A 25,027-nucleotide genomic window follows, 5' to 3' on the forward strand; every position below is an offset into this window, starting at 1 on the left:
CACCCTGTATGGTAAAGCTACATTTGTTACATTAGTGTTTATAAAGAATTTAAACAGAGAGCTTCCACCAGACATTAGAATGTTTTCCTCTCCCACCAAAACACCAGAAATTTCATCAAAATGAATGAATAACAAAACTTACTTTTGTCATCATCATAAGATCCTCCAGAGCTATTACTGTACCTTGATTCTAGTCGGGTATGTGCTCTGATTACATTACTGAACCTTCAAATACAAGAAAAAAATCTTCATTATAAACACAGACTGACATTAAACATCTGGACTATATGCTTACTCTAAAAACAGAAAAAGCATTTCCTTAAGTATGCAGTTTTACACAGAAGTTGACAGCTGCACTTTTACACAAGAGTAGAGAGCAATGTGAATACAATGCTGTTTCTTTCCATGAAAGATTTTGTAGCCAGTTTCTGAGAAGTTCTAACAGATTTTAAAATTCAGCAAAGGGAAATCCTTAGGCTGCAAACGTGATTTTCTTGAAGCAAGAAACTGCTAAGGCTGAACTGAGTCCACAGCTAGTATTTTGTCACAGATCATGTTCATGGGTAAAATTCTCCCAACTTGCTAAAGCAGTAATTGACTGGATAGTGCAAAGCCAAACCCACACAGGTATCACGAAGGAAAAGCTTCAGCAGATCCCCCTTCCACAGGAGAATCCAGCAACTGCCAGAGCAGACCTAATAGAGAAGTTAAGGGCTATGATAGCCAGAACAAACTGCTCACAGCTGTCCTCAAATCTGCCACAGATCTTTTACTTTTTACCAGCTAACTTTTATTTGTGATCATCTTTGACTTTCTCCACCTTGTGCTCTCAGGGTAACTAGGCCTGAAGTGGAGTGAGAGGAGCCATAATGAGGGCTCACACACTAGTGATGATCTAAACCCATCACTGCTTCTGCAAAGCTAGGAACCTAATTACAAATAACCATGTATCAAATGAAACAAAACTGAACGTTTCCTAGACCATGTTCAATTCAATTTTTTACTAATGTGCATACATCTAAGTGCAGGGTATTTCACTAGACATCAATGTACTACACTGTTTCCAAAGCATGTCTGTCTCATAAGGACACAATAAATTCCTTGTGCAAGTTACAAAAATGCATCATAAGCCATCTTAATACATGATATTCTATCTATGACCTTCACTATTTCATATGTCTTGATGCATGAAGTCAATATTAGTAGACATTCTGAGACTGACACACTGGTTTTCAAGTGCACTTACAGCTTCCAGTGCCTTTGGTAACATAAATGCCAGCAATGAATTCAGGAATATTATTTTCCGTTTTTGTCTGAGGTGTCTTCAGTAGGAATCAGAATACCAGAACTTTGTAATTCTCCTTTCATTTTTATCATATGGTCTCTGGCAGATCTGAACACTAAGAACCTTTTTGGAGTCACATTTAAAACTTACATAAGACAAGAAACCATGAAAACACAGTTCGATTGAAAGCACAGTAGGAGATGTTTGCCTAACTTGCCTGCAAATCAACTAAATGAAAATCTAACTTAAAACTATACAGCTATAAAATTTAGGTAAAGAATAATAAAAAAATAATTCAGAGGAAAAATGTTTTTATTTTCCTTTTGAGTACATTTCTAGTGCATATGCTGAAAACATCATTTAGAGTAAAATCTGCTTTACTATCAGTTTGAAACCTTACTTAGTACTGAGTGCTATTTTTTACTGACATTTAAATTAGCAGACACATACAACTAACCTGACAAAATGCTACTCATTATAACATGTAGAAGGCAAGCAATTAAAAAGGTTCTGAAGTACAGAAAGCTTTGCTCACATAATTGTCTCTGTGCCTCTAAGCTCTGAACCTACAGAAGGTGGGTTGGACCACTGAAGTGATACTAGTCACTATTAGCAACAGCATTTTAATGTAATACTAATGCACTTAAGGATGAATGCTATTATAAGTCATTCAAAGTTCTCTTACAAAACTAAGAGGGTTTCCATGAGAGAAACAATATATATCTGTCTGTGCTTGAGGATCTGACGACCCTTAGGCTTTGCATTTATTCATTCATCATTTTTCAGTATGTACCATGAGAAGCCAAAGTCTAAACCGAACATATGATTTCTAAGCAGAGTATTTTACATTGCTTTCCTCTGTAAGATATTAATCCAGACAAAGGAGGTGTCCTTGTGATCATGGATACAAAACTGCAAACTAAATTTTACTCACTGTCCACGAAATCAAAAGGTGTGGTCAAAACTGATTTTTCATACAAGTTTTTTAGTAGTCACTATTTGATACACACTTTTGATTTTCTTTTTCCTTTGTGGATAATCCCTAAAACCCCATGATCTACTTAGCACAATTCATTCAATGTAGGTTCAACGGTTGTTTCTTTATAATGCATTGTTAAACAACAGTCAGGAACTAGGATCCTGTGAATAGTTTTTAAAAAAAAACTTATACTGGGATAACACCATTTAGGATCAGCTTGAGCAGCAGAGTTCCTCACAATACAATGCAGACCTCTGTCCAACATCTCACCCTTAGTCTAGGAACACACATACGTTTTGGAGAAAAAAGCAAACCCAAACCACAAACCTTTCATCAGTCTCTTTCACCATTCTGTTCTCCTCTGCATCAGGAAAGCTATCTTGGCCAGCTACAACAGTGTTGCTGCTAGAGGTGGTTCCTGTATGTGAGATGTCAGTAAGAACACCCGTTACACGCAGCAGACATTATTTGCAAAGCAATAAAAGACAATAACTTAAAGGCTTTTTTAGCTGCTACAGTCAAAGTGATCATCCTGCAAGTACTTGCACATTTGAATGAACAATGTCACCTCTACAAACCAGGACCTGCTTGCATGGCTGAATGGTGTAAAGTTTATACGCGTTGAGGAGTAGGTTAACATAGTAACCTTCTTCCACTCCTTAAACTAAGCTCATTTCGAAGTTATATAACCTATTGTTTTTCAAGAATTTGGCAAAATACTAACAAGGTTAAATATGGGGTTGGTTCTTAAGTATATTTGACTACTAGAGAGCGCAATAGAAAACACACTGAGGTCATACCAGAAGCTGCAGCTGAGGCTTTGTTGCTGGCAGCAAAACGGTAAAACGGAGGATTATCGCAGTGTTGGACTATCGGGTTCACTGGGTCTGTTTGCTGAAGCTCGAAAAGAAGCTCTTCCATTGTCTGAATAGTGTTATTGCGACACAGATATATTGCAACCTTTTTTATCTAGAGAAAAAAAAAACAAGAGTTATTAAACCCTGACTAAAGTGAATTTCCAAATAAATCAATTAATGTTACACTGCAGTACTGAAAGGATCCAAGTGTCGGATGCAAGTGTAGCTCCTGGACAGACATGAAAAAGTTCACCCAGTTCATACAGAAATTAAACTTTTCACTTTGACATCAACATCATTTTCCCAGCAGAGTCAATCTGTGATCTAATTACCTCAAAGTTTTTGCTTACCATTTGCAATGAGCTGTTTAAGTATAAAACTGTATAATACACATCTACAAAACTGTAGCTGTAGCCACAAAGAATAAGCCAGGCTCTGAGTAGCAACTTATATCTGTAAGCAAAGTAATAGCAAATGGAAGAAAGGCGGAGCAAATATGTACATAGACTTCATGTATCGTGATTTGAAAAGTTTGAGAGTATTATTTACAGAAATTCTGGAAATTTCTATAAATCTTTTAACAAGACCTCAAAACTTATTGTATGCACTGCAACAATGAGGGCTGTTGAGATACTGAGATCAAGTTAGGCTGAATTCTTGAGGAAAAAAACCCTGATAGCTATTAAAAGCACAGACTGCCTCCAACTCAAAACCATTTGATTCATAAAGTACTGGAGCTGGGAGACCATATGGGGAAGCATCCCTTTGTGTTTGCCTGCTTGTTTTTAAAGGTGTCCCTAAATAGATGCTTATAGGGGAGCTAATATACTGGACTGAACTGCCTATTGACCTCATCAAGTATTGCTGTTCGTATACTCCTAAATACTTCCATTAAAATAACTCCCTAATTGCTTCTTCCCTCTCTCTCTCTTTTTTTTTTTTTTTTCTTTAAGCAGAGAAAATGCATATATTCCAAGTCTCTTTTACTCTACTGTGCTAAAAATTTCCCAGGGACTTTCCAGACACAAATCCATCTCCTTTCTGAGGCTCATTTCTGGTTGGGCTCACAGCTTCTCTCACCCCTGAAGGGGTCACACTAAGTCTTTCCTGAAGAGATTTCTGAACTATAAATATTCTAAGAAATCGTTTAGTACATAATGTGAAAAAATGGACTGCTCAGCAATTTGTACTGGGGCACTGGGAAAAAAATGCTTATAGGAAACATAAGAGACAAAGCAATTAATTTAGTTGATGGGAAAAAAAAGATTAAAAATAAAGTGAGTCAGGCATGCTTTTGGCTTGAATGCACACAGGGAGAACAGATGGCTGAAGGCACAGAGCAGCTGGTGACTGCCTTGGGGCACAAGGGGCTCCAAAAGGAGATGGGTAAACTGGCAATCTTGCAACTCTGCGGTCTTTTGAGCCCAGGTGACCTGGAACAGTGCTGATAAACTGTCCAAATTATCTTTACTTGCTAGCATGTATCTGTTATCTAAATGATAATGGAAGACACATGTTCATGGTATCCGCAGCCTTGTGTAGTTAGCAGAGTTAGGTATGATTTCTTATCTGTAAACTCCAGGGCATTAGCAAAAGACTGAGCAGATGCATGTGATAAGCCCGGTGTATTTTCCTACTCCAGACAAAGCTATCAGTGAGGAGGTGACTCATAGGCACAGTCAGGCTTCCTACAAAAGCTGAAAATGTCTTCAGACTTTCCAAAATCTGAGAATCAGACTTTTAACTCAACATCACAAAACACGGACTAACTGGGTGGCAGAAAACACAGGAACCTTGTCAGCTGCTGCCACCAATGAAGACCTGAGTGTCTTGTTAACAGCCACTGGAAGCCTGGGAGGGAGGCCAGAAAAGTCCCACAGGCAAAACAGGAGATGCTCAGCAGATGAAGCTGGGGATGCCAAAACAGATTGCTCTACTGTTCTGGAGGAGGACAGAGCTGTGAGAGCCAAGACACTGAGGCAAGGAAAGAATTTGAAGAAAGAAATGCTCTGGGTAGGAGGGGGTTTGAGGTTGGCTGCTCAGAGCTGTGGGATGGCAACAGTTTTGGAAAAAGGAGGTGCTGAAAGCTTTGGGTTGGCAAGTATCTGGAGGGGAGGATAATGTATGTAAGGGGTTCCTGGGCAAGATGTGACAGGGTTAGCGGGCACCACCCTACATACTTAGGAGTCAGGCTACAAATTTAGGAGTTAAACATATACTCAGCACAGGACTACTCCTTCCTCTTAGAAAACTTCCCCCCATTTCTTTTGTAAGCTGACAGAAATTCAACAGCCCTCACTTTATGTCTTATCTCTGTGCTTTCCAATTGTTCTCTGCCAACATAGCTCCTCCTCATGGAGACCTCCTTGGGGCCTAATGCCAAGTCTGTCGTAGATTGTAGGATCAGTCAGGTTGGAAAGAACCTGGGAGGTCTCTCATCTAACCTCCTGTTCAAAGCATGGTCAACACTGAATGGAGAGCCTCTGTCTCAACTGATGGAAAGATCTTAATCACTCTCAAGATATTTGGGATCGACCCCTTTTTCTTCCTCTCATATAAACCTTGAGCTTGTTCTTACATCAACTCCACTGTCAAATTTTTCCTCTTTTGACTAGTGAGGCATATATATAGACTGATTTGAGACTATAGAACAGTAAACTCTACAAATAAAAGGAAACAAACAGATGCCTACGGCACAATAACAACGACTTGAAAATTTGTATGGGCTTCCATATTTTCTTTATTTCATTATGCATAGCAGTCATCATAAGCACTTTAAGCAAACTATTATTTCAACAACTCTAAATGAAGTATGTTTATGCAGATTTTTAGACAAGTTTCATCACATTAATAGTAATTTTGAATTTACTTCAGGGAAATCAATAGAAAGAGCCTAACTAATAAAACAGCATATTGTAATTGTGCTGGAAAATTTACTAATTTTAGATTCTGTTTCATCCAGCAACTGAGCAATAAGGAACATGGGAATGGAACTATCCTGCTTTTCTCAGACAGCCCTAATTTTATTTTAACTGGAATAACAACAATATCCAGCACAGTTTGAGTTGCACATTACAGGAACCACTATATAATTTATGACAGCCTTGCAAAGGCAGAAGTTGACATGGGTAAGGAGCTTATAAAGTTTAGCTATCTTCTGTCTCTTAAGATGTCCCACAGAAAGCCTTAGTTGGTTAGAGGAGAACAACTTTGTTAAAACTGCATGCTTTTCCAAAAGAACAGCTAAATATTTACAACAAATAAACTAATAAGATCATAGCATGTTATGTCCCATTCATGATACAAAATCCATTGTTTAAAAGACTTTCAAAATTTAACTAATAGCTTTGCAAACTAATTGATTTCTGAGAAAAAATATAAGCATTTAGTACTTTTACTTCTCTTCATTTTCCATGCAAGTCATTTAATCTCAGAACAGCCATTCTGTATTTTTAATAAAAAATTAAATACACACACATATATATATATATAAATTGCATATTTTTATGCAAATCTGTAATGAAAAAATATTTCTAATATTTTTCTCAATTCATTCTGGCAATTTATGGCCCATCTCTGCTACTGCCCCTGTACACTGACATGCCAAGTTGCTCTCTGCTTCAAAGACGCCTACTCCCTACTTGAACTGGGGTGTGCTCCAGTGTTGAAGACAGATTTGAAGTACTCAATCCCTTTCTTAATTTCAGTTTCTTGGCTCTTTTATTCCTAACATTTAATTTTGTACAGTGTGCTAGCAATATGTTGATATTTCTTATTTTTTTTATTTTTGATAGAGCAATTAATTTTCTGCAGGTGATAGCTGTTTTCTTTATTAAAACCTGTGTAAACAACAGTAAATAAAATAAAATGCAAACACTTACATAGGGTAAGAGGATGGTATCACTGCTAACACCACACAAACTAATGAGAAACTGCAGTGTTATCCTAAGGTTGTTACTCCATTTCTCATTGTTTGCCAAAGCATTCCAGACATTTTCCATCTCCGGTCCGGGAATTTCATCTCCATACTGCAAAGAATCATACGCATACATTTCTTGAAATACACAGACCTCCAAACTAGAACATGCTCTTTTAGAGCATTTTCTAATGCAAAATCTACAGTCAAATGATGTGAAAAGTTACAAAACAGTATTTCCAAAATCTATCTGACAGACTTCAGAGCATAAATTCTATTTAAAAGCATTAAAAAAAACCCAAACAACAAAACTTGAGGAATATAAATTCAAAAAGTGATCCTAAAACCTAGCAGTTTATTAAGTTTCATCTTTACAGGTGTCAAGTAACCAAAGTTCTGTTTCTGCATGATTGTGTTTAAGTGCTTCAGTCTTCACAGTAGTCGACAACTGGAAACCTCTCTTCCTAGTAAATCCCTGCAGAAGTAAGCATTTTACAGGCCTTTGCTTTCACACTGGAAATGAGGAGCTTTTGCTGTTTTTTGCAAGACACAGTTATAAAAATTAATCCTTTTTTCCAGTCAATTAAATATTTAGTGCATGCATCCAGTTATGTGGGAGTCTAGAATCGAAGCTGTTCTGTTTTCTATGTAAAATTTTTGCCTTCCACTTTGGGAAGTCTGTTTTAATCACTGCACAGGCTGACATTCTACTAGCAGAGGAGATGAAATCTCCAGGTCATGCTATCCTACTGAAAATGATATAATACGTATTAACTACATTTACACTGTCACTGACATCTACATCTACTGTCATCTACACTGACACACTTCCAGGTGCCGGTCCCTTTGTCATATGCACAGCCTCAAAACTAGGTCAATCCATATGATTTTAAGCAAGCATCCTTAATCACTCTGGAACCAAGACTTTGTGTGGTTTTGGAAGCAATTTACTCCAAGGACTGCTGCTTGGAGGTAGTAAGGGTGAGACTGCATCAAACCTGTTTATCAGGACCTGTGATGTAAAATACTTTCCCTTATACAAGAAAAATGTTTTAACTATCACTTTAGGAATTTGTACTAATTTTTCCCTTTTCCTTTTCTAAAGAATATGTGTTTCCTAGAAAGTACAAGAGCTTCAGTAGGACAAATTCCAGGTGCTTACTCTCACTCCCAAATCAACTTTCATCTGCTGCCTTACACATTAACCCAAGAAGTGATATATGAGGGAACTGAACTTAGAACCCCCATTAGTACTCCTTAATGCTCTCACTATTAAGGTGCGGTTTTTTTTTCTTTGCCCAAGTTTAGGAAGAGAACAGTTTAAGCGTTGTCCTTAATAAACCTGTTCCAGTGCAAAATTATTGGTATTGGAGGGAAAGGTTTTACAGGTTGGTTTCTTTGCTTGATTTGCTTTTTTACCTTGGCTGTCATATACATGAGATTATTAAGAACCAGTGAGGTGGCCTCAGGTGAGCCCCAGCCATTGCCTTTTAGTCCACCTGTGACTGCTATTTCCCCATCCTTGTCCTTCAGTTCATCTTCCGGAGTGGTAGGGCTTGAACCAGGGAGGAGCAGTCTGTTGTCTACAAGTTCAATGTTATGAAGCCATGGTAGCAGATAGGTAAGCATGATCTGTCTTCCATTTGGATGTGTTGTTGGAAATCGCTGGCTTACCTCTGAAACAGTAAGAGTTGAAAAGGACAACATATTAATTTATGGAGGAAACCTTAAATACATTGTTTAAATCAGATTTCTGATGTTTGTTAGACTACCTGATGTTTTTTACCTTGCACCCACTACTATACAAAAGTATGTATTTGAGCTTCCTCAAGAGAAACATTGATTTAATGTTCCACAATAGCAAGCAACTGGTTAGGTCTTCTGTCTAAAATAACACAGTCTAGGCTTAGACACAGAAAGTCACCCCTTGCTACTGGGCCATATTATGTATTAAATGAAATGGATGCCAGTAAAAATGAAAAAGGAAAATTCAGTTACTGGTGATTATTCTAGAATTTCAAGAACTGCTGGAGAACTGGAATTAACATACAAAAGTGTTCTGCAGAATTAGAGATGCCCCACTGGCCTCCAGGTTTCTAAGCTATAGTTTAAATATTAAGGCATTTATTATACTGAGTTTACAAAAGGCATCTTGCATATATTGGGGTCTTATTTCCTGTGGGAAGGCCTATAAAATTCAGTTGGCTGTCAGTCCAGGGCTGCTTGTATACAGCACTTTTATATAGTTAATAAAAAAAGAACTGGCACTGTAAGGTAAAGGTATTTGGAAAATCTGGGATAAGAAATACAGCTTCCTGCCAAAGTGAACCACATTATCTCTCTTTACCAGAATTCTTCTGTAAAATCAGTACAGCAAACATTTCCTTTCTTTAATTGCTGCCTGGTTTTTAAAAATCTTGAAGATACATACTGTTGTCTCTCCTTATGATTCTAGATGTACAGAAAGGGTCCCTGACTTGGACTGTATATCTGAGATTTTTTAAATGACACAGTCCCTACAGCAGCATGAATAGACGATAATAATAATAATGAACAACATTTGCTTAAGGATAAATGAGCCATCAGAATTTCCTCACATCAGTTATTTATAGCTCATAGTATCTTGGGCGCTGAGAAATGGATGATGTTCCTTTACCCTCCCTCCAGCCCCTACAGACTGAGTAAAAAAAAATATAAATCGATTTTAAGAGCCAGTAAGAATTCCCACGATTACAGACATTTGTGTTCTGTTACTTAAAAACTAGAGTAATAGATTAATAGATTAATAAAACCAGACAGATATGTCTCAAAATATCATTGTTCCCAGGAATGGTCTCAGAACGGGTATATTCTGAATTGTGCTTCTGCAGGTCTCATTATTCAACATTTTTCTCAGTAACCCTGAAAAAATGTATTTCTGATAAAATTAAAATAATGCCGAGACATGCTCATGTGGCGAATAACAGAAAGTAGAGATCACTCAGAGTCACTGGAATCACTGGTAAAACTGGACACAGGCAATCAATCTGCCCAAAATTAAAGCCATGTCTATATAAAATGAAGAATTACATTCTCACAAGCATCATCTCTATAAGTGCATTTATTAGAAGAATCACATGAGAACCCATTATAGTAGAGTTTGCCAATGTCATTTTAACTCATTCACTTCTAATTTCAAAGTTACCCTAAGACCTCATAAGTGGCACAGAGTCCCCAGACAGGGTTTCTGTACTTTGCATAAGTACCTCTAGGAAATACATATTGTATTCCTAAATCTGAACCAGAATAAAAACAGGTCAACTCAAATTTATAAACAGATCTGTGGTTCGAACCGGTAGCAGTATACCATTTGTACAAACATGTAAAGCAGATAATGAGTCAAATAAATACAGGTACCTGAAAAAAGTGGAAGGGTAAGTTCAGGATACATCCTTGCTAGTTCATATGAAAGAAGAGCAAGAGAGACACTGTAAAGAGGTGGCAGCGGACCATGTGTCCCATACAGGATACTGCCTGGTCTTTGCTCAGCTACCTTTTTCGAATAAACAAAAAGCTTTGATTCAAGGATCTATAAAACAAAAAAGAAAAACAAAACAAAACAAAACCCACAAAACTTCATTAATTCGTGAAATGTCAGCATTTCAAGTTTAGCTATCAGAGAATGTTCTATACGCTTCAGAGTATAGTCTCCAAATATGAAAGACACCATAACAATAATTTTTATATCAATATTCCCATAAGTATTTATAGCCAAGATAAAACTGATTGTTTATTTTCAAAACAAAACTAAAATGCAAATAAACAGTGCTTTATAAGAAGTTCACAAGAAAATCTCCAAAGATAGGAGGACAATAAAAGTAGCTGATACGTGCCTGCATAAGTTGCATGGAAATTTCATAAATCTCTCTGTTGGTGTCAGATGCCTTGAACAGCACCAAGTTTAAAAGCGTCACTATATCAAAAGGATAGTTCCTAGAAGAATAAACAGTACATTTTTGTGAATGTTGGTGAGGAATGCAGACTGTATTAACTCCAATTTACTCTGGAATATGGTCTAAAGAGAATGTCATCTTTCTTTTCTCTGTTCTACCATCAGAATATGTGAAAGGGAGCTCTTATGAATACATACTGCTTGATCAAAGGGACATCTAGTGAACGGGAAGAAAGAAAGGATTGTTTGTGATTACCTTAGACTAATGCTTAGGAATGCACTGAGTTACCCACAGTGAGAAATGCAATACCTTTGTCTATAACTGTCAATTAATTTTAATTTATAACATAAACTGTTAACAGAAAAGGCCAACACCCATGAAAGAAAATGGGTAGCATGAAAATTTCCAGGGATAAAGTACTTCTTGAGACAATCTGCAATTAAAATAGTCCCTTTGGATAAAAGACATTATGTCTGAGATGAACATTTTGAGGCGTTAGACAATGCTATCAAAATTATTTTCAAACAACAAAAATGAAGGACTGATTGAAAAAGTTTGCTATCTAAAAAGTCAACTTCAATTGTAGGGTTAAACATATCAAAGTGTTAACTTTGTGAATCATCAATTTCTCATCCTAGATATCAGCTACAGTGCTCCTGGATGGCTGCAGAATGCCTATTCTGACTTTTTAATAGGGCAGATATGAGAGTGGCATGGGACATCCTTGGTAATTCCAAATGATAGCTGGAATCCATGCTCTACACCTGTCTCTTTGACCTTCAACTAAGTTTAAAAAGTAAATTTAAAAAAGAAAAAAAAGAGGGAAATAGCTTTATTGTAGAAAGTCAGATGGGCATCATCAATGAGATACATTACTGCTCATTTTACTAGTAATTTAAGCATAGGCCTCTTGATACATTTTCATAGATGATAGAGGAAAAACCATTAACAGCTTTCAAATATTAATAAAAATTCTCAACTTGCTAGAAACAGGACTTTCCCTTCAAACTAAATAATGCAGATCATACTCTGAAACCAGATATATAACATACATTAATGAGGCTATTTTCTATTTTCCTGAGCAAAACAGCATGAAAATGACACAGATTTCAAATGTATATATAGTAAGAGCATCTTCTACCAAGCACATCACTTTGTTTTCAGACTTACGAAAATAGTGTTACAGTCCCCAAGAATTGTTTGAGAAGATATGAGTGACCAAGAGGTCTTTACAATAGAAGTTGAATCTCCAGGTTTCTTTATGTTTGAAAACATGGATTAATAGATTAATTAATACCTGCTTCCACACACAGTTGCAATGGCTTTGAAACATCCAGAGGCAAGCTGGTATGATCCCGTATAACATCGATCTATAGCCCAGTTGAAGAGATTGATTTGATCAGGATTCAGTTCCAGCAGAAGGACTACAACTTCACAGCCAAGCTGATGAACCTGAGCAAATGTTGAAACGTGATTTATGGGCTCAGATATGTTCATTCTCTAAATTGTTTAGAGTGACATAGGCAAAATGGGGACAACTGACAATTCAAATATGTAAAAAGATATCACAAAATTTATAATAAATTTATTTTAGGGCAGAGTTGAAATGTGACTCAGGTTTCAATACTCCTCACTTGAAATAAAATTGTATGTACAAAGACTACATGAACGAAGTAATTTTTCCAAAATTAATATAAATTTTCCAAAACACAGCACAGAAAAAAAGCAGAGCCTTTGGAAAATCTATGACATTTGATAGGTGTTCTTGGGCAACTTACACTTTTATTGATTAAGTGACTTAACTGACTTTCTACTTCCTGAGAATTTCACAGTGACATGCCTTCATGTTTATCCTTCTTTTGACTAACGCAGAAGCAAGGCAGACAAAGAAAAATACCTTTTGAAATCCCGGGGGTATGAAACTTGTATGTTTAATCCAACCACACCACGGAATCTAACAACTCTCCATAAAGACCTTGTGTCACTTTATCCTAGTACCATCACTGCTACAAACACAACACAGGTAAGGTTTGGACTGTATAGGATAGTACTGGAACACCAAATACTAATGCCTATTAATATTTTGTAATAAGTATAGCTATCTACTTGTAAAGACTGCAAATGATACTTATTGTTAATGGACCAGGTAGGATCCTTCTCATCTAAATCTGAACTAGTTGTATAGGCAATGTGGTTTAGTTCCAATTCTTCATTACAGGGATTAATCATGAACTGAAGTGACTAGCTTAGGGGAAAGAAATTTGAACTATTTATCCTAATCAATTACCTGTATTTACCTATATCCTCTAGCTGCCTCACAGGCATTTAGGTTTTGCTGTTTGCCTTTGTTAGCAATCAGTCATGTGTGCTGATATGAGACTTTTAGGGAGAACAGTGGGTCAAAGTGCAAGATACCACAAAGAGAAAGATTGTTCTCTCTCTCTCCAATTCATGTAAAATCTCCAATCTACTCCTTGTTAATCAAAGAGACAGTTCAATTAGCTACAAATGCAGAACTATGACTGTGTAGTTTCTAAATCAAAGCCCATTTTCACAGAAATGGAGGAGAAAATGGCAAGAATAATCTATTTCATGTTCTTTATAAAGAAAAAAAAAACCCTTTCCCTTCCTGAATAATTTCTTTCATCACTTATTTACAAGACCTAACCCACACAACTTTCACTCAGATTTGTTTCATCAGCATCTATGTAACCAAGCAGTAATGGATTTTTAGAATGTATACAGACATAGTTCTTAAAGTCACAAACTCTTTATTCACCCAGTACAGACATTAAAGTTATTCATCAGTGTTGCATTTTGGTGAGTACTTACACGTAAATCTTGACAAGCCAGAATGTTATCAAGCCATTTGTAAAGATATCCATCAGGGGAAAGACCAACATTATCAAACACAGGTCCACAGCAGAGCACTGCTGACATGGCCTAGAAACACATGAAACTTTAGTTACCCAAAAAAGTAACATAATGCTCCTTTCAGATGATTTTAGCTCAGATCCAGGCTGACAGGACTGCCACTTGTTTCCCATTTTGAGGAAACTTTGGTGAAAAAGGTAACAGATGATTTTGCTAGAATTCAATAATTATGTTGCTATAGGGTTTACTGGATGCAAGATCATGCTCACTTCAAGCATTTTGGAGGGAATACTATTGCCCAGCTTCCCAGTTATTCAAGATACCTTTTGTCATTTTACCCAGTCTTCAAAAATCAAGCTACAAAAGCAATTAAAATATACTCAGAGCTTTCAATACTATGTTTCTGCAAAAATTAAAACTGTTTTACAGCAAGTGATGCAGCTTATGTAAGTACATATGGTATTTCTTTCCCAGCTTATTTATGCAGGGGAGTTACAACTAGTTTTGCCACAAAAGTATATCATTACTGGGCATGTCTCCAGGCAAGTATGGGAGAAAGTCCTAAGATGTACACCGGCAGAGATTCAGTATGCTGAGATACTGAATTAGGTACTATACCTAATTTCAGAGCCTAAGATCCTCTTGCTGAATCTGATAACCTGTTAATGAACAGCTAAGTAAAATTTTTAAATGCCTTCTGGTTTTGAAAATAATTAGCCTTGAAAAGTGTTGACAAAGAAAGAAATACATAACTTAAGTGCTGTACTGTGTGATACCACTGTACACATATATATGAGCATACAAGTTTGCATTGAGTATGCCAATTCAAATTTCTGTGAAATAAAAGGAACTAAACCCCACAACTACTTGTATTTTGACTGAAAAAATGCTGTTACCAATTTGGGTAGTGGTAAACTTTATTACCTTTAATGCACAATACTGGTATCTTGTAATCTGATGATTTCTATCACTGTAACGGTCCAGTGGTGTGAACATAATACTGAAAGGTCCTGCCCACTGGCTGAATAAGATGAACAGGTGATGCCTCAAGCTCTGCTGAGGGAAGAGAAATCTCCTGTGGTGAACTAAGTGAACAGAAATAGAAATAGTTGTGATTTGTTAATATTGAATACACATTCATATGGCACAATGATGACATGAATTTCAAATTTCTACAAAAAGGGAGGGTTTTTATATGTTCAGTATACATTTACTCCAACGTATCTAAGCTCATTTAAAAATCTAATGAAGGGAATGAGATGCATCTTATTTCTAAGAGCCTTCTGTTCTGAATTAATGGGTAGTTATACAAACATGTACATCTGACTTTAGAAAAGCATGCAAAAACCTAATTATAAAATCAGGGGTTTAACTGCCTTTGAATTCCTTCCATGGCAAATATGTACTTGTTTTCTCCGATCCTTTAAATGCAAGCCTAAACAATACACACATCTTATTCTAACACAGTAATAGGTAGGGACAACAAATAGAAGAAGCTTGGTGCCTGTTTGTTTACGACAAAGATGTGGTATATGTTCTGAACAGCCAAATTACCTGAGCAAGTGAAAAAATATCTATAAATTCTTAACCATGTGGAGGAAAAAAAAGCGAATTCTTGTAAATAATAGCTTTAAGTCCCCTCAGTAAAACATGATGTCAGAGGCCATACTCTGTTCACTGTAAAGAGACTGGCAAACTGCTACTTGCCAATTATTTTTCATGTAGAAACTGTGGTGGAAGCCAATAAAGTTTAACTAAACAATACTTATGCAAATCAGTAGGAACAGTGGCTAAAAGTGATAGATCTTGACATGATAAACATTTGTTTGCTAGGAGCTGTTATGGCTTTGTTAGTTATTGATACATTTTAAAGCTGTCTTGTTAGCAGAAATATATCTCTGAATTATTGAAATGCATTAAGTCCTTGTATTTTCTCAATTTTACACAATGATTTTAATTGGTCATGCGCCTTATAGAACGTCAGAATGAATGCAGAGAGGAAGGCAAAGAAATAAATATGGCAAATAAAGAAATACTGTATTGTTAATGAATATCATATAGAAGAGGAATAAAGGAAAGAAATTAAGTATTCTGTTTGCTGTTGGCAGCTAAGAACTTGGCATCATTTAGTTCAAAAGGATGTTTTTAGAGAATAACAGGGATGCCATTTTTTCTTTATTTTGTTCGACTATTATATAATTTTTATATATCTTATAGCTGAAAGCAACTATATAACTTTGAAAAAATTTACACACTGAAAACTTACATGAAAGCATTTGTACATTATTTATTCCCTCACTTTACTCTTTTGAATTCCTTTGTATTTGTTGCTACCAATGGTGCTATGTCTTGTCATAGATGATCTGGACATAACAGACTTAGACTGAGTAAGCTGCAGACCTCATCATTCAGTAATTACATGGAGGCCATTAAAGCAGAGGGATTTTTTTTCTTCTTTGCTAATGGAATTACGTTACATTTCTGAAGTGATCTTGCAATGTATAAAAAGCATGAATTCAACTGGAGAAATCTTGGTGATACAACTGGACTCAGGCAACAAGGTCTCAAACACCTCAGGCAAGTTTTTGACTACATTTAATACTGTACATTTTCTGCACCTACCTATATTCTCCAATGCCTGCCAGAGTTTAGGAAGAGCCTGACAATCAAGTCAGAGGAAAGAAAATAAGGCCTTATTTCAAAGAAATCTGGAGTCATTAAGGGTCACAGAAAATTTCTTTGCTGGGCTTTTAAAGAGCTGATTATAACTGAGTATTATAAGCTTCACCAAGCTTTACTGTTTTTGTTTTTTTTTTTAAATTTAACTCTTGGTAGACTTTTGAACATATTTTTGTTTACATTCCCCTTAACATTTGTTACATGAAAATTCACAAGAAGTAAAAAAGCACAGAAAAAAAAAGAAGAAATAAAAAATTACTTTTCCAATACCTATATTAAATGCAATTTCATAGTATGTTGAGACAATTCAGCATCATACCTGGAACGCACTGAATCAAGTTGGCAATCATTGCACTGAAATGTGCTCTCATATCCTTAAGGATTTCGACCTCTTTATCATTTTCAGCCTCCAAAAGCATGCGAGTCAGATCAACATACTCCAAAAACAAGGCTCCAAGGGCTAACGTATCTCTTTCTAAGGCTCCATTTGTACTAGCATAAAGGAAAATTGCACATTAATATAGAGTAACAGTGTAGTTATGCTACAGTTTTCTGAAGAAATGCAGAATAATCTTTCCATATCTGATAGACTACGCAATTCTTCAAAGAACATACCAACATAATCTCAGTGTGGAAAACACTGAAAATTATTTCACTTAAAAGATCAATATTTTTGATGAGTGATAGGCCTACCTGTCACTTATAACACCAGCATCAGCAAGTAGTTCGAAAATTCGCAGCAATTGCAGCCTCAGTAGATCTCGGCGTTCTCGACGTTTCTTGTTCTTGGAATTTAAAATAACAACCATTTTTATATGCCTAGGTGTATACATTAAAAACTAGTAGCTTCAGAAATGTCAATACAGTATTAAGATTTAGGAATTCCAGTTCAAGAATTTTCTTCATGAAGGAACTCAAGTGTTTTTGGATATTTCACCAAAACACTCTGCTTATGCACCAACAAAGAACTGAGTACAATCAGTAATTTGTCTTTTTCACTATTATTGAAAAAAATTGTTATCAGCTACCTTATTATTTACTGAAAATGTGGAAATGAAATAAATGAAATACTGGATAAAAAAAATAACTAATATTCAAGGTTCACATGCCAAAAACCACGTTATCTTCAGGTAACAGGGATATTCATGTCAACTTAACGTCATCTAGTTTGGGTGTTGGAAGCACTGTAAAGTGCAGAACATATATCCACACCCCAGAGAGATATTTTAGTGATTAGTCATTCTTGAACCTGTAAAAGCTGCAGCGACATGATCACCCATATTTAAGTTAGCTCCTAGCAGACACCGCTCCAGTACACTCTTGGGTATGTCGACTGCAGGGGCTGTACACACAGTTAATGTACTCCTCCCATAGGACAGGACTGCACGATTGTTAATTGGTTCATTGTATCTCTTTGTGTTCCAGAAAGCTGTCCTTTTTCTCTTCTATCTTGACTGGAAAGATGCAAACGCAACAAGGCCCATTCTTTGCTGAAAGGCTAAATTGACTTGTTTGTATCCTGCATCTCCACTAAGTAAAAAAAACCATGAGAAGGTCAAAAAGCTGCTATTGCACTCAAAGAAAGTTGCAAACAGAACAAGAAAAGCTCAGACAAAGCTCAGATTTTCCTCTTCAAAACATAAGAATGGGAACGCTGAGTCAGATCAAAGGCTTATCTCATCTAGGGCTCTGGCTCTGCCTATGGCCAGCAGTAGATGCGTGGGAGAAGAAAATGATGCTCTCCCTGGTATTCTGACCCAGAACTGGCATTCTGCAGCATCGTAGCCAAAGGTTTCATTCAAATCATTATGCCATTTGATTTGTCCTATTCAGAGCCCTGTTTCTCTCCTGTTACACTTTAAAGGTTCCAGGCAGCACATGTAGGGAAAAAAGGATCTTTACTGTAACACAGTATTTAACAGACACAGTTGCCTCCTGCAACAGTGTCAGAGGCGATCTGGCAAGCTCTGTGACAGTGCCCACAGGGCGGAACTTGTGCAATGTCCATTTTGGTTTACCCCTGCAGTTCTTGGCCATGCTGGTAATCCTCTTCCTAGTCATAGCATATGTCAGTTCAAGGACATTATTTCTGGTGTGTTGGATATCTGCCTGCTGACATGGAGACCTGCCGTGTTCTCTACAGTTACATGACCCATACACTCACTCCTGGGTTTACTGGTGGCACTGTTTGCAGGAAGGTGGCCCATTTCTTCACACTGGGAACTACACAGGAATTAACATTGAAGCCTCTTGTTCTCATATTCCTCTTCTGACATTTCCATGTACTAAATTTGCTTTTACAGTATACTGTAGACCTCTGAATTAATTCTCACAATTCCTTTCCTGAGGGTAGACTGGATATGTATGTCTCCAGAAAAGGCCTTTCAAGTTTAAGTTGCCTTCAATGGTGCACAGGCAAAATGCAGTGGCAAGTGGCTGCACTAATGTGCGTTAATCCACTTCTGCCCAGTATCAAAATAAGTGACCTTCAAATCAATGACTTCATAGGTATGGAAGCCACAGAAGTGAATTGAGGTGTGAAGCCACACAGAGTGGAAATGGTAGTGGACGTTTGCCAGACACAGAATTATTAAGAATTGTTCATGTAAAACTTAACTTGAATAAAGCACCTGCCAAGTGAATTATTTTTTGTTTATTTCCATATTGGGCATAGTTGAGAGTCTCTATCCACCTATTAATGATTTAACTTTGTCCTGTCCACCATTCTCTGATGGCTTCTGCACCCAAGACTATGACCTGGCAGATGGGGACAGCAGACCAGATCACCATGATGTTACCTTATTGAAATCGCTGTGGATGACAGAATAGTAAATATACAGTTTGAAATTCCTTGAGAACCAGGTAAACAAGCCTGGGTAGAGGACAGTATTAATGCCATCCCACTGCTTTCTGTGCGCAGCTGTGCAGACTTCTCAGCAGAGCAGCATGGACATTATGGCTGCGTCTACACTCTCAAGCAGAGACAGGGACTGTTTGTGGCCCTGAAATCAGGCAGCACTGGAGTGCTGTGTCCAGTTCTGGGCTCCTCAGTACAAGAGAGACATGGAGCTCCCAGAGTGGGTTCAGTGGAAGACAACAAATGATTCAGGGAGTGGAGCATGTTTAATGAGGAAAGGTTGAGGGAGCTGGGCCTGTTCAGCCTCAAGAGGAGATGACTGAGAGAGCACATCATCAATGTCTACAAGTATCTGAAGGGAGGGTGTCAAGAGGATGGGGCCAGGCTCTCCTCAGTGGTGCCACGCAATAGGACAAGAGGCAATGGGCAGAAACTGATGCACAGAAGTTCCACCTCAACATGAGGAAGAACTTCTTTACTGTGCAGGTGACTGAACACTGGAACATGGAACAGAGCCTGGAGAGGTTGTGGAGTCTCCTTCACAAGAGATATTTAAGAACCGTCTGGATGCAATCCTGTGCTATGTGCTCTAGGATGGCCCTGCTTGAACAGGGAGGTTAGACCAGATAAACCACTGCGGTCCCTTGCAACTTGACCCATTCTGTGATTCTGTGAGGTTGAAATAGATGACCCTGACTGCTCTGCAAATAAAAGTGTATCTCAACTCTGCTACAAAATGTGCTTGTAGCCCAGCTGAGTCACAAAAAGTGAATTTCTAATATAACTAAGTTCCATATCATAAGGTTTCATATTTGACAGAAAATTTTTCTTCAGAATGGAGTTCTACATTGTACATTTTTTATACAATTTAATTAACTAGGTTTCAATGGAATTATTTTAAATTATACAATTAATGAAATTCTTGTTGCACACAGAACTTAACTTGTTACTTAGTATAAAAGAGTATATTTGTATTTCAAACAGACAGAATTACTATTTTTAAATGGATTTTTCAGTTTAAACAAACTAGTACATTTAATTCTTGCAACTAACCTCTGGCCTTCTTTCTAGGGCTTCTTTCATTAGTGGGTGAAGTTCTTCTACTAATTCCCTAAATTAAAAAACATAAATATTTGTTAACAAAATGTAGTGTACTTTCAAAAGAATCAATATTTTATTCAATATATAAAACAAATGTGTAAAGCACAAATAAACCTTTGAATATGTTTAAATTACAAAAAAATAAAGCATTTCAATTAGAGACAAATAATTGAGAATATGATAAGAGGGGAGGGGAAGTACCTGAAAACAAGGGAATTCGTTCTTCCAAATCCTAATACAAGTGATTCTGTTATTTCTATGCTTTCGAGTCTCATCAAAGGAACTAGTTGCTTCAGTAATACTCCAACAGATGGAGTTCCAATAGCCTAAAATATATTTAGAAATTATTGACATTTAATTGCCAGGATATCAATAATAAGTAAATACCATTTTTCTTTTTTTTTTTACAAACATAAATTTTCCAAGAATCAATATGTATTTTTAAAACATGCTGAAATGATATTACTATTACGGATATCAATACAGCAGTCTAACTGGATGTCTGCTGAAACAAGAGCAAGGCCTAAAAGAGTTAACTGAGGTATCTTGCTCTGTTGAGAAAATCATCCAACGGCTGCTCCGCCAGTGCTGCTAAGAAATCATTGCAAAAACATTAATAACTCGTTCTGTTCTGCTTACTGGACCTAAACGTAATCATAAGAAGAATGTTAGAAATGCTATACAATCAACCTAGAGGTTATAAATTAAGACAAGGTAGACATCTGAATGGGAGAAAAGAGCTTAGAGCCAAGGGTTTTTGCAAGCTTCAGTAGCTAGGACACTAACAACAGAAAGGTAGGAAGGTCAAAGTGAGGAAGAAGAGAAATAGACCCCCAAATAAAGGCTGAAGGACCACCAAAACTTGGTGCCAAGAGAAGAATCTGGAAAGCACCACCCTAAGCTCCACCCAGACTCCGCCTAGACTCCACCTATCATTATTATGTATGATTGTTGTAACCCTATGAATATGTATGTTGAGATGTAATCATGTATGTAGACTGTATAAACTACCTTGTTTTGCACTGATGACTTTGAGCAAGTTTGTCCAGCGTGAGCTGGCTTGCTCCCAACACTGAATAAACAAACACCTTGCTGCTTACAGATGAAAAAGTCTCTGAGCAGTTAATCATTCTGAGTTTTTTTGGCATCACTGCCTCCTCACAATCATCTCAATAAGCCTAACAAATTAATGCATCTGGGAAATCTCTTTGCATTAGTTCAGAGTATTGTAATTTACTTAATTCTTGCTTCATTAAAATATTCCAGTAATTGCATTTGAAGAGCTACCACTTTTCTTAGGTTGCTACTACTTGAAACTGTGTTTCATATATTATTCCTTCTGACAGTCATATGTCCAACAGAAATACAATTTTCATTCAGAAATCTCCCTTATTGCCTAATGTTACGAATTTAAAAATTAGAGTGCTCTACAAGGAAAGAAATGGGATGACAAACTAAAGTTGACTTCAAATACATGTCGAGACCTTCTATATTTTAAATATATATAATCCAAAATGTGAAAAAAAAGAGTAATATTTTGAAAATGCCATGGCTTTTGCCAAATATTTATTGATACATCATGTCATACAGATGTTTTAATCCTTAATTATGTGATAAGTAGTTTACATATATCAAAATAAAATATTCCCCTGACTGAAACACTTTCATTAGGATAAGATTTTGCATGGAGATGCAGTTTAAAATTCTCCTAAATAAATAATTTGTTGGAAGCAGGATGCATCACCTTATTATCATAGTTCACTGTTCCATCAGGAGTGGTAGCCATGATCTCTGGTGTTGAAGCACGCAAGTGTCCTGGGCTCATAATACTGGGTTTTGCTACTCCAAAACAGAGAATAAGGTAGTTTCTCCACAAAGTAACATAGTTGTCTCCACTGCTTGCTGTACTTGTTTTCTTTGCATTAACAGGAATACTAGAAGTTAAAAATAAATTAAAATTATTAGAATAATTTCCTAGTCTTAATTGTACTGTATTTTAAAATATTTTAAAAGGGAATAAACCATGCTATGTATCTACCAGCTTCAAATAAACATGAGAAATCAATGGGAGAAACATGGGAAAAATCAATAAAGGTAGAAGACTAGAGTTTTCCACCTTATAAGTTACAATTATGAAACTCAAAACTGTGTGGCACTAATCTCTGGGTGGCAACTTGCAGGACTTGTGGACTCATACTGACACATGAGACTAAAAAAACCTTGTATTAAAATCACACAGCCCATAAAAATTAAAGTTAAATGCAGACTGCCACTTACTTTGGATCCACAAGAGGCATTATCAGTTGTAGCCTCGTGAAAGCGTATGGCCAAGCATAGCTGAGAGCTGTAGGACAATGTTTTGGTAGATTCTCCTGCCTAAGAAAACTGAAGAGGCAGAGAACCCAAGGGTCTTTAACAGACTGTGCAAATATCCAGACATGGGAAGGACTTTTCACATCATAATGGCTATTTACTAGGACAGCATTCCACTCCACCAGCCACTGCAAATCCACACTGTGTGTTAACGGGATTGTTGTCTATGGAGAGAAAAGATAAATTACCACTCCTTGCTGTACTAGTGAGAAACCAGGTACATAGGCAACACATTTGCTCTACTTTAATAATGTGCAGAATGAAAGCACAACATTCAAACCTTTGCTACAGAAATTGCAACAACTGAGCTCAGGTGCTGTTATTTTAGATGAATTTCCTAATCCATGCTTTATGAAGGCAGAATGTCTCTTGCTTGCTCAGTGCCTGCTTTTAGCTGCAGAGTGCCCCAACCTCACCACCACAGTTCAATGTCCCCTTCTGTGTTAGTTTTGGCTTGGGTAGAGTTAATTTCCTTCCCAGTGGTTAGTATGGGGCTATGTTTTGGATTTGTGCTGAACACAGGGTTGATAATACAGAGATGTTTTTGTTATTACACAGAGCCAAGGCCTTTTCAGCTTTCCCTACTGCCATGTTGGTGAGGAATTTGAGGGTGCATGGGAGGCTGGGAGGAGACACAGCCAGGAAAGAAGACCTCAATGGGCCAAAGGGATATTCCAGACTATGACACACTATGCTCAGTATATAAAGTGAGGGGAAGTAGAAGGAAGGGGGAGACATTTGGAGTGATGGCATTTGTCCTCCCAAGTCACTGTGATGCATGATGGGGCCTTGCTTCCCTGGGGATGTCTGAACACCTGCCTGTCCAGGAGAAGCAGTGAATTAATTCTGTCTTGCTTTGCCTGTGTGCATGGCTTCTGCTTTTCCTATTAAACTGTCTCTACCTCAACTCACCGGTTTTCTAGCTTTTACTCCTTCTGATTCTCTCCCTCATTCTGCTGTTGGGGGAGTGAGTAAGCGACAGCATGGAACTTGGCTGCTGGCTGGGGTTAAACCACCAACAGTCCTTTTTCATGTCCAGTGTGGGGCTCTAAACCACGGCCCTGAAAAGGGGCACTCATGTGGCAAGGACCATTTGTTGCTTTAAAGTTAATGAGGCTGAAAAGAGGCCTGAGTGTTTCCACTCTCTAGGAGAGAGATAGAGAAATAATCTCTAAGATAGCAGGCAAAAAAAGTTGTCTTACATTCCAGTTTTCTACTAATACTTTTTCATTTGAAATGCTCAATCTCTCACTTCTAGTGCCCATTAGACACACGAGGCCCATGAGAGAGAAAGCAGAGATTCAGCCCAGCTGGGAATTGCTTCAGAGGTTAGGCTCAGGTTTGCAGGCAGAGAGCACACAAGGGAGCTAAAGTTTATTCCCTTCTCACACAATGACAGCAGTGAGTGACTTTCAAGTGCCTCAAGCATTTGGTGGTGCTGGCAATAAGACTTTTTCAACCGTTCTTTTGGGTACAGGTCCAGAATCCAGGTAGTTTTGATTATAAATTTTGTTTGTTGCTGTGCATAGTAACTTCTATATCCATAGTACCATTATTTTCATGGAACGGATTGTCTGGGACATTGTGGAGCCTTGGAACTCTTGGGTGGATGGCTGGAGCCTTAAAGCTGTATGATTTCAGTTTTAGTTCTGGTATTTCATGTCTGATATTTGTTATGTAAACACAAGCAGTAACAATAGAGTAGCACTTACTGAATCTGAAACAGCCACATGAATAAAACTTTCAAGAATAGAAGAACTCAACTGATCCATGACATCAATCATAGGTCTGTCATCATCCTGCATAACACAGAGAACACAAGTTAACTGCTTCTTGTTTTTCTGGTACATGAAACAGAACCATCTAAAAATTATGACATGAATCTAAAATACTAAAAATATTCACTGGCAATGACAGGTATATTTTGTCTTTTCCGTATTAATCTCAGGACCAAGTCCAGGTTGTGGTTTGAAATGAAGTTAATTTGCAGCTATAGCTCACTGCTTAGTGAACAAAAGCACATATCAGAAAATCCCAAATGACTTTGGATAACTGGTATCAAAAGACTGAAAAATTAGCTTACTGTTTATTGAAGCATTCCTTTGCCATGAACACACATAGTTGTGTTCTTAGGCATTTAGATGGCTCACTGGGCTGTGACTGCCCGTACACAA

At 37.2% G+C, this 25,027-nt stretch overlaps 1 protein-coding gene across 8 annotated transcripts in view; it reads right to left on the reverse strand.

Moving 5' to 3' along the window:
• FRY (FRY microtubule binding protein) overlaps positions 1-25,027 on the reverse strand; it is a 235,081-nt gene that overhangs the window by 56,313 nt on the left and 153,741 nt on the right. For all 8 annotated transcript variants that reach the window (XM_027898290.1, XM_027898289.1, XM_027898285.1 and 5 more), the window contains 17 exons: positions 24,566-24,652; positions 22,758-23,017; positions 22,225-22,414; positions 20,682-20,806; positions 20,433-20,490; positions 17,216-17,307; positions 16,842-17,014; positions 14,768-14,928; positions 13,802-13,912; positions 12,267-12,421; positions 10,910-11,009; positions 10,434-10,605; positions 8,457-8,713; positions 7,003-7,149; positions 3,065-3,233; positions 2,592-2,682; positions 143-225 (listed from right to left, as the gene is read on the reverse strand). In XM_027898290.1, coding sequence (XP_027754091.1) covers positions 143-225; positions 2,592-2,682; positions 3,065-3,233; positions 7,003-7,149; positions 8,457-8,713; positions 10,434-10,605; positions 10,910-11,009; positions 12,267-12,421; positions 13,802-13,912; positions 14,768-14,928; positions 16,842-17,014; positions 17,216-17,307; positions 20,433-20,490; positions 20,682-20,806; positions 22,225-22,414; positions 22,758-23,017; positions 24,566-24,652 — 2,431 coding nt within the window. The remainder of the gene's footprint in view (positions 1-142; positions 226-2,591; positions 2,683-3,064; positions 3,234-7,002; positions 7,150-8,456; positions 8,714-10,433; positions 10,606-10,909; positions 11,010-12,266; positions 12,422-13,801; positions 13,913-14,767; positions 14,929-16,841; positions 17,015-17,215; positions 17,308-20,432; positions 20,491-20,681; positions 20,807-22,224; positions 22,415-22,757; positions 23,018-24,565; positions 24,653-25,027) is intronic.

Source organism: Empidonax traillii, unplaced genomic scaffold (genome assembly GCF_003031625.1).
Source record: "Empidonax traillii isolate 1590-97213 ecotype Southwest subspecies unplaced genomic scaffold, ASM303162v1 scaffold589:size398478, whole genome shotgun sequence".
Lineage (NCBI taxonomy): Eukaryota > Metazoa > Chordata > Aves > Passeriformes > Tyrannidae > Empidonax > Empidonax traillii.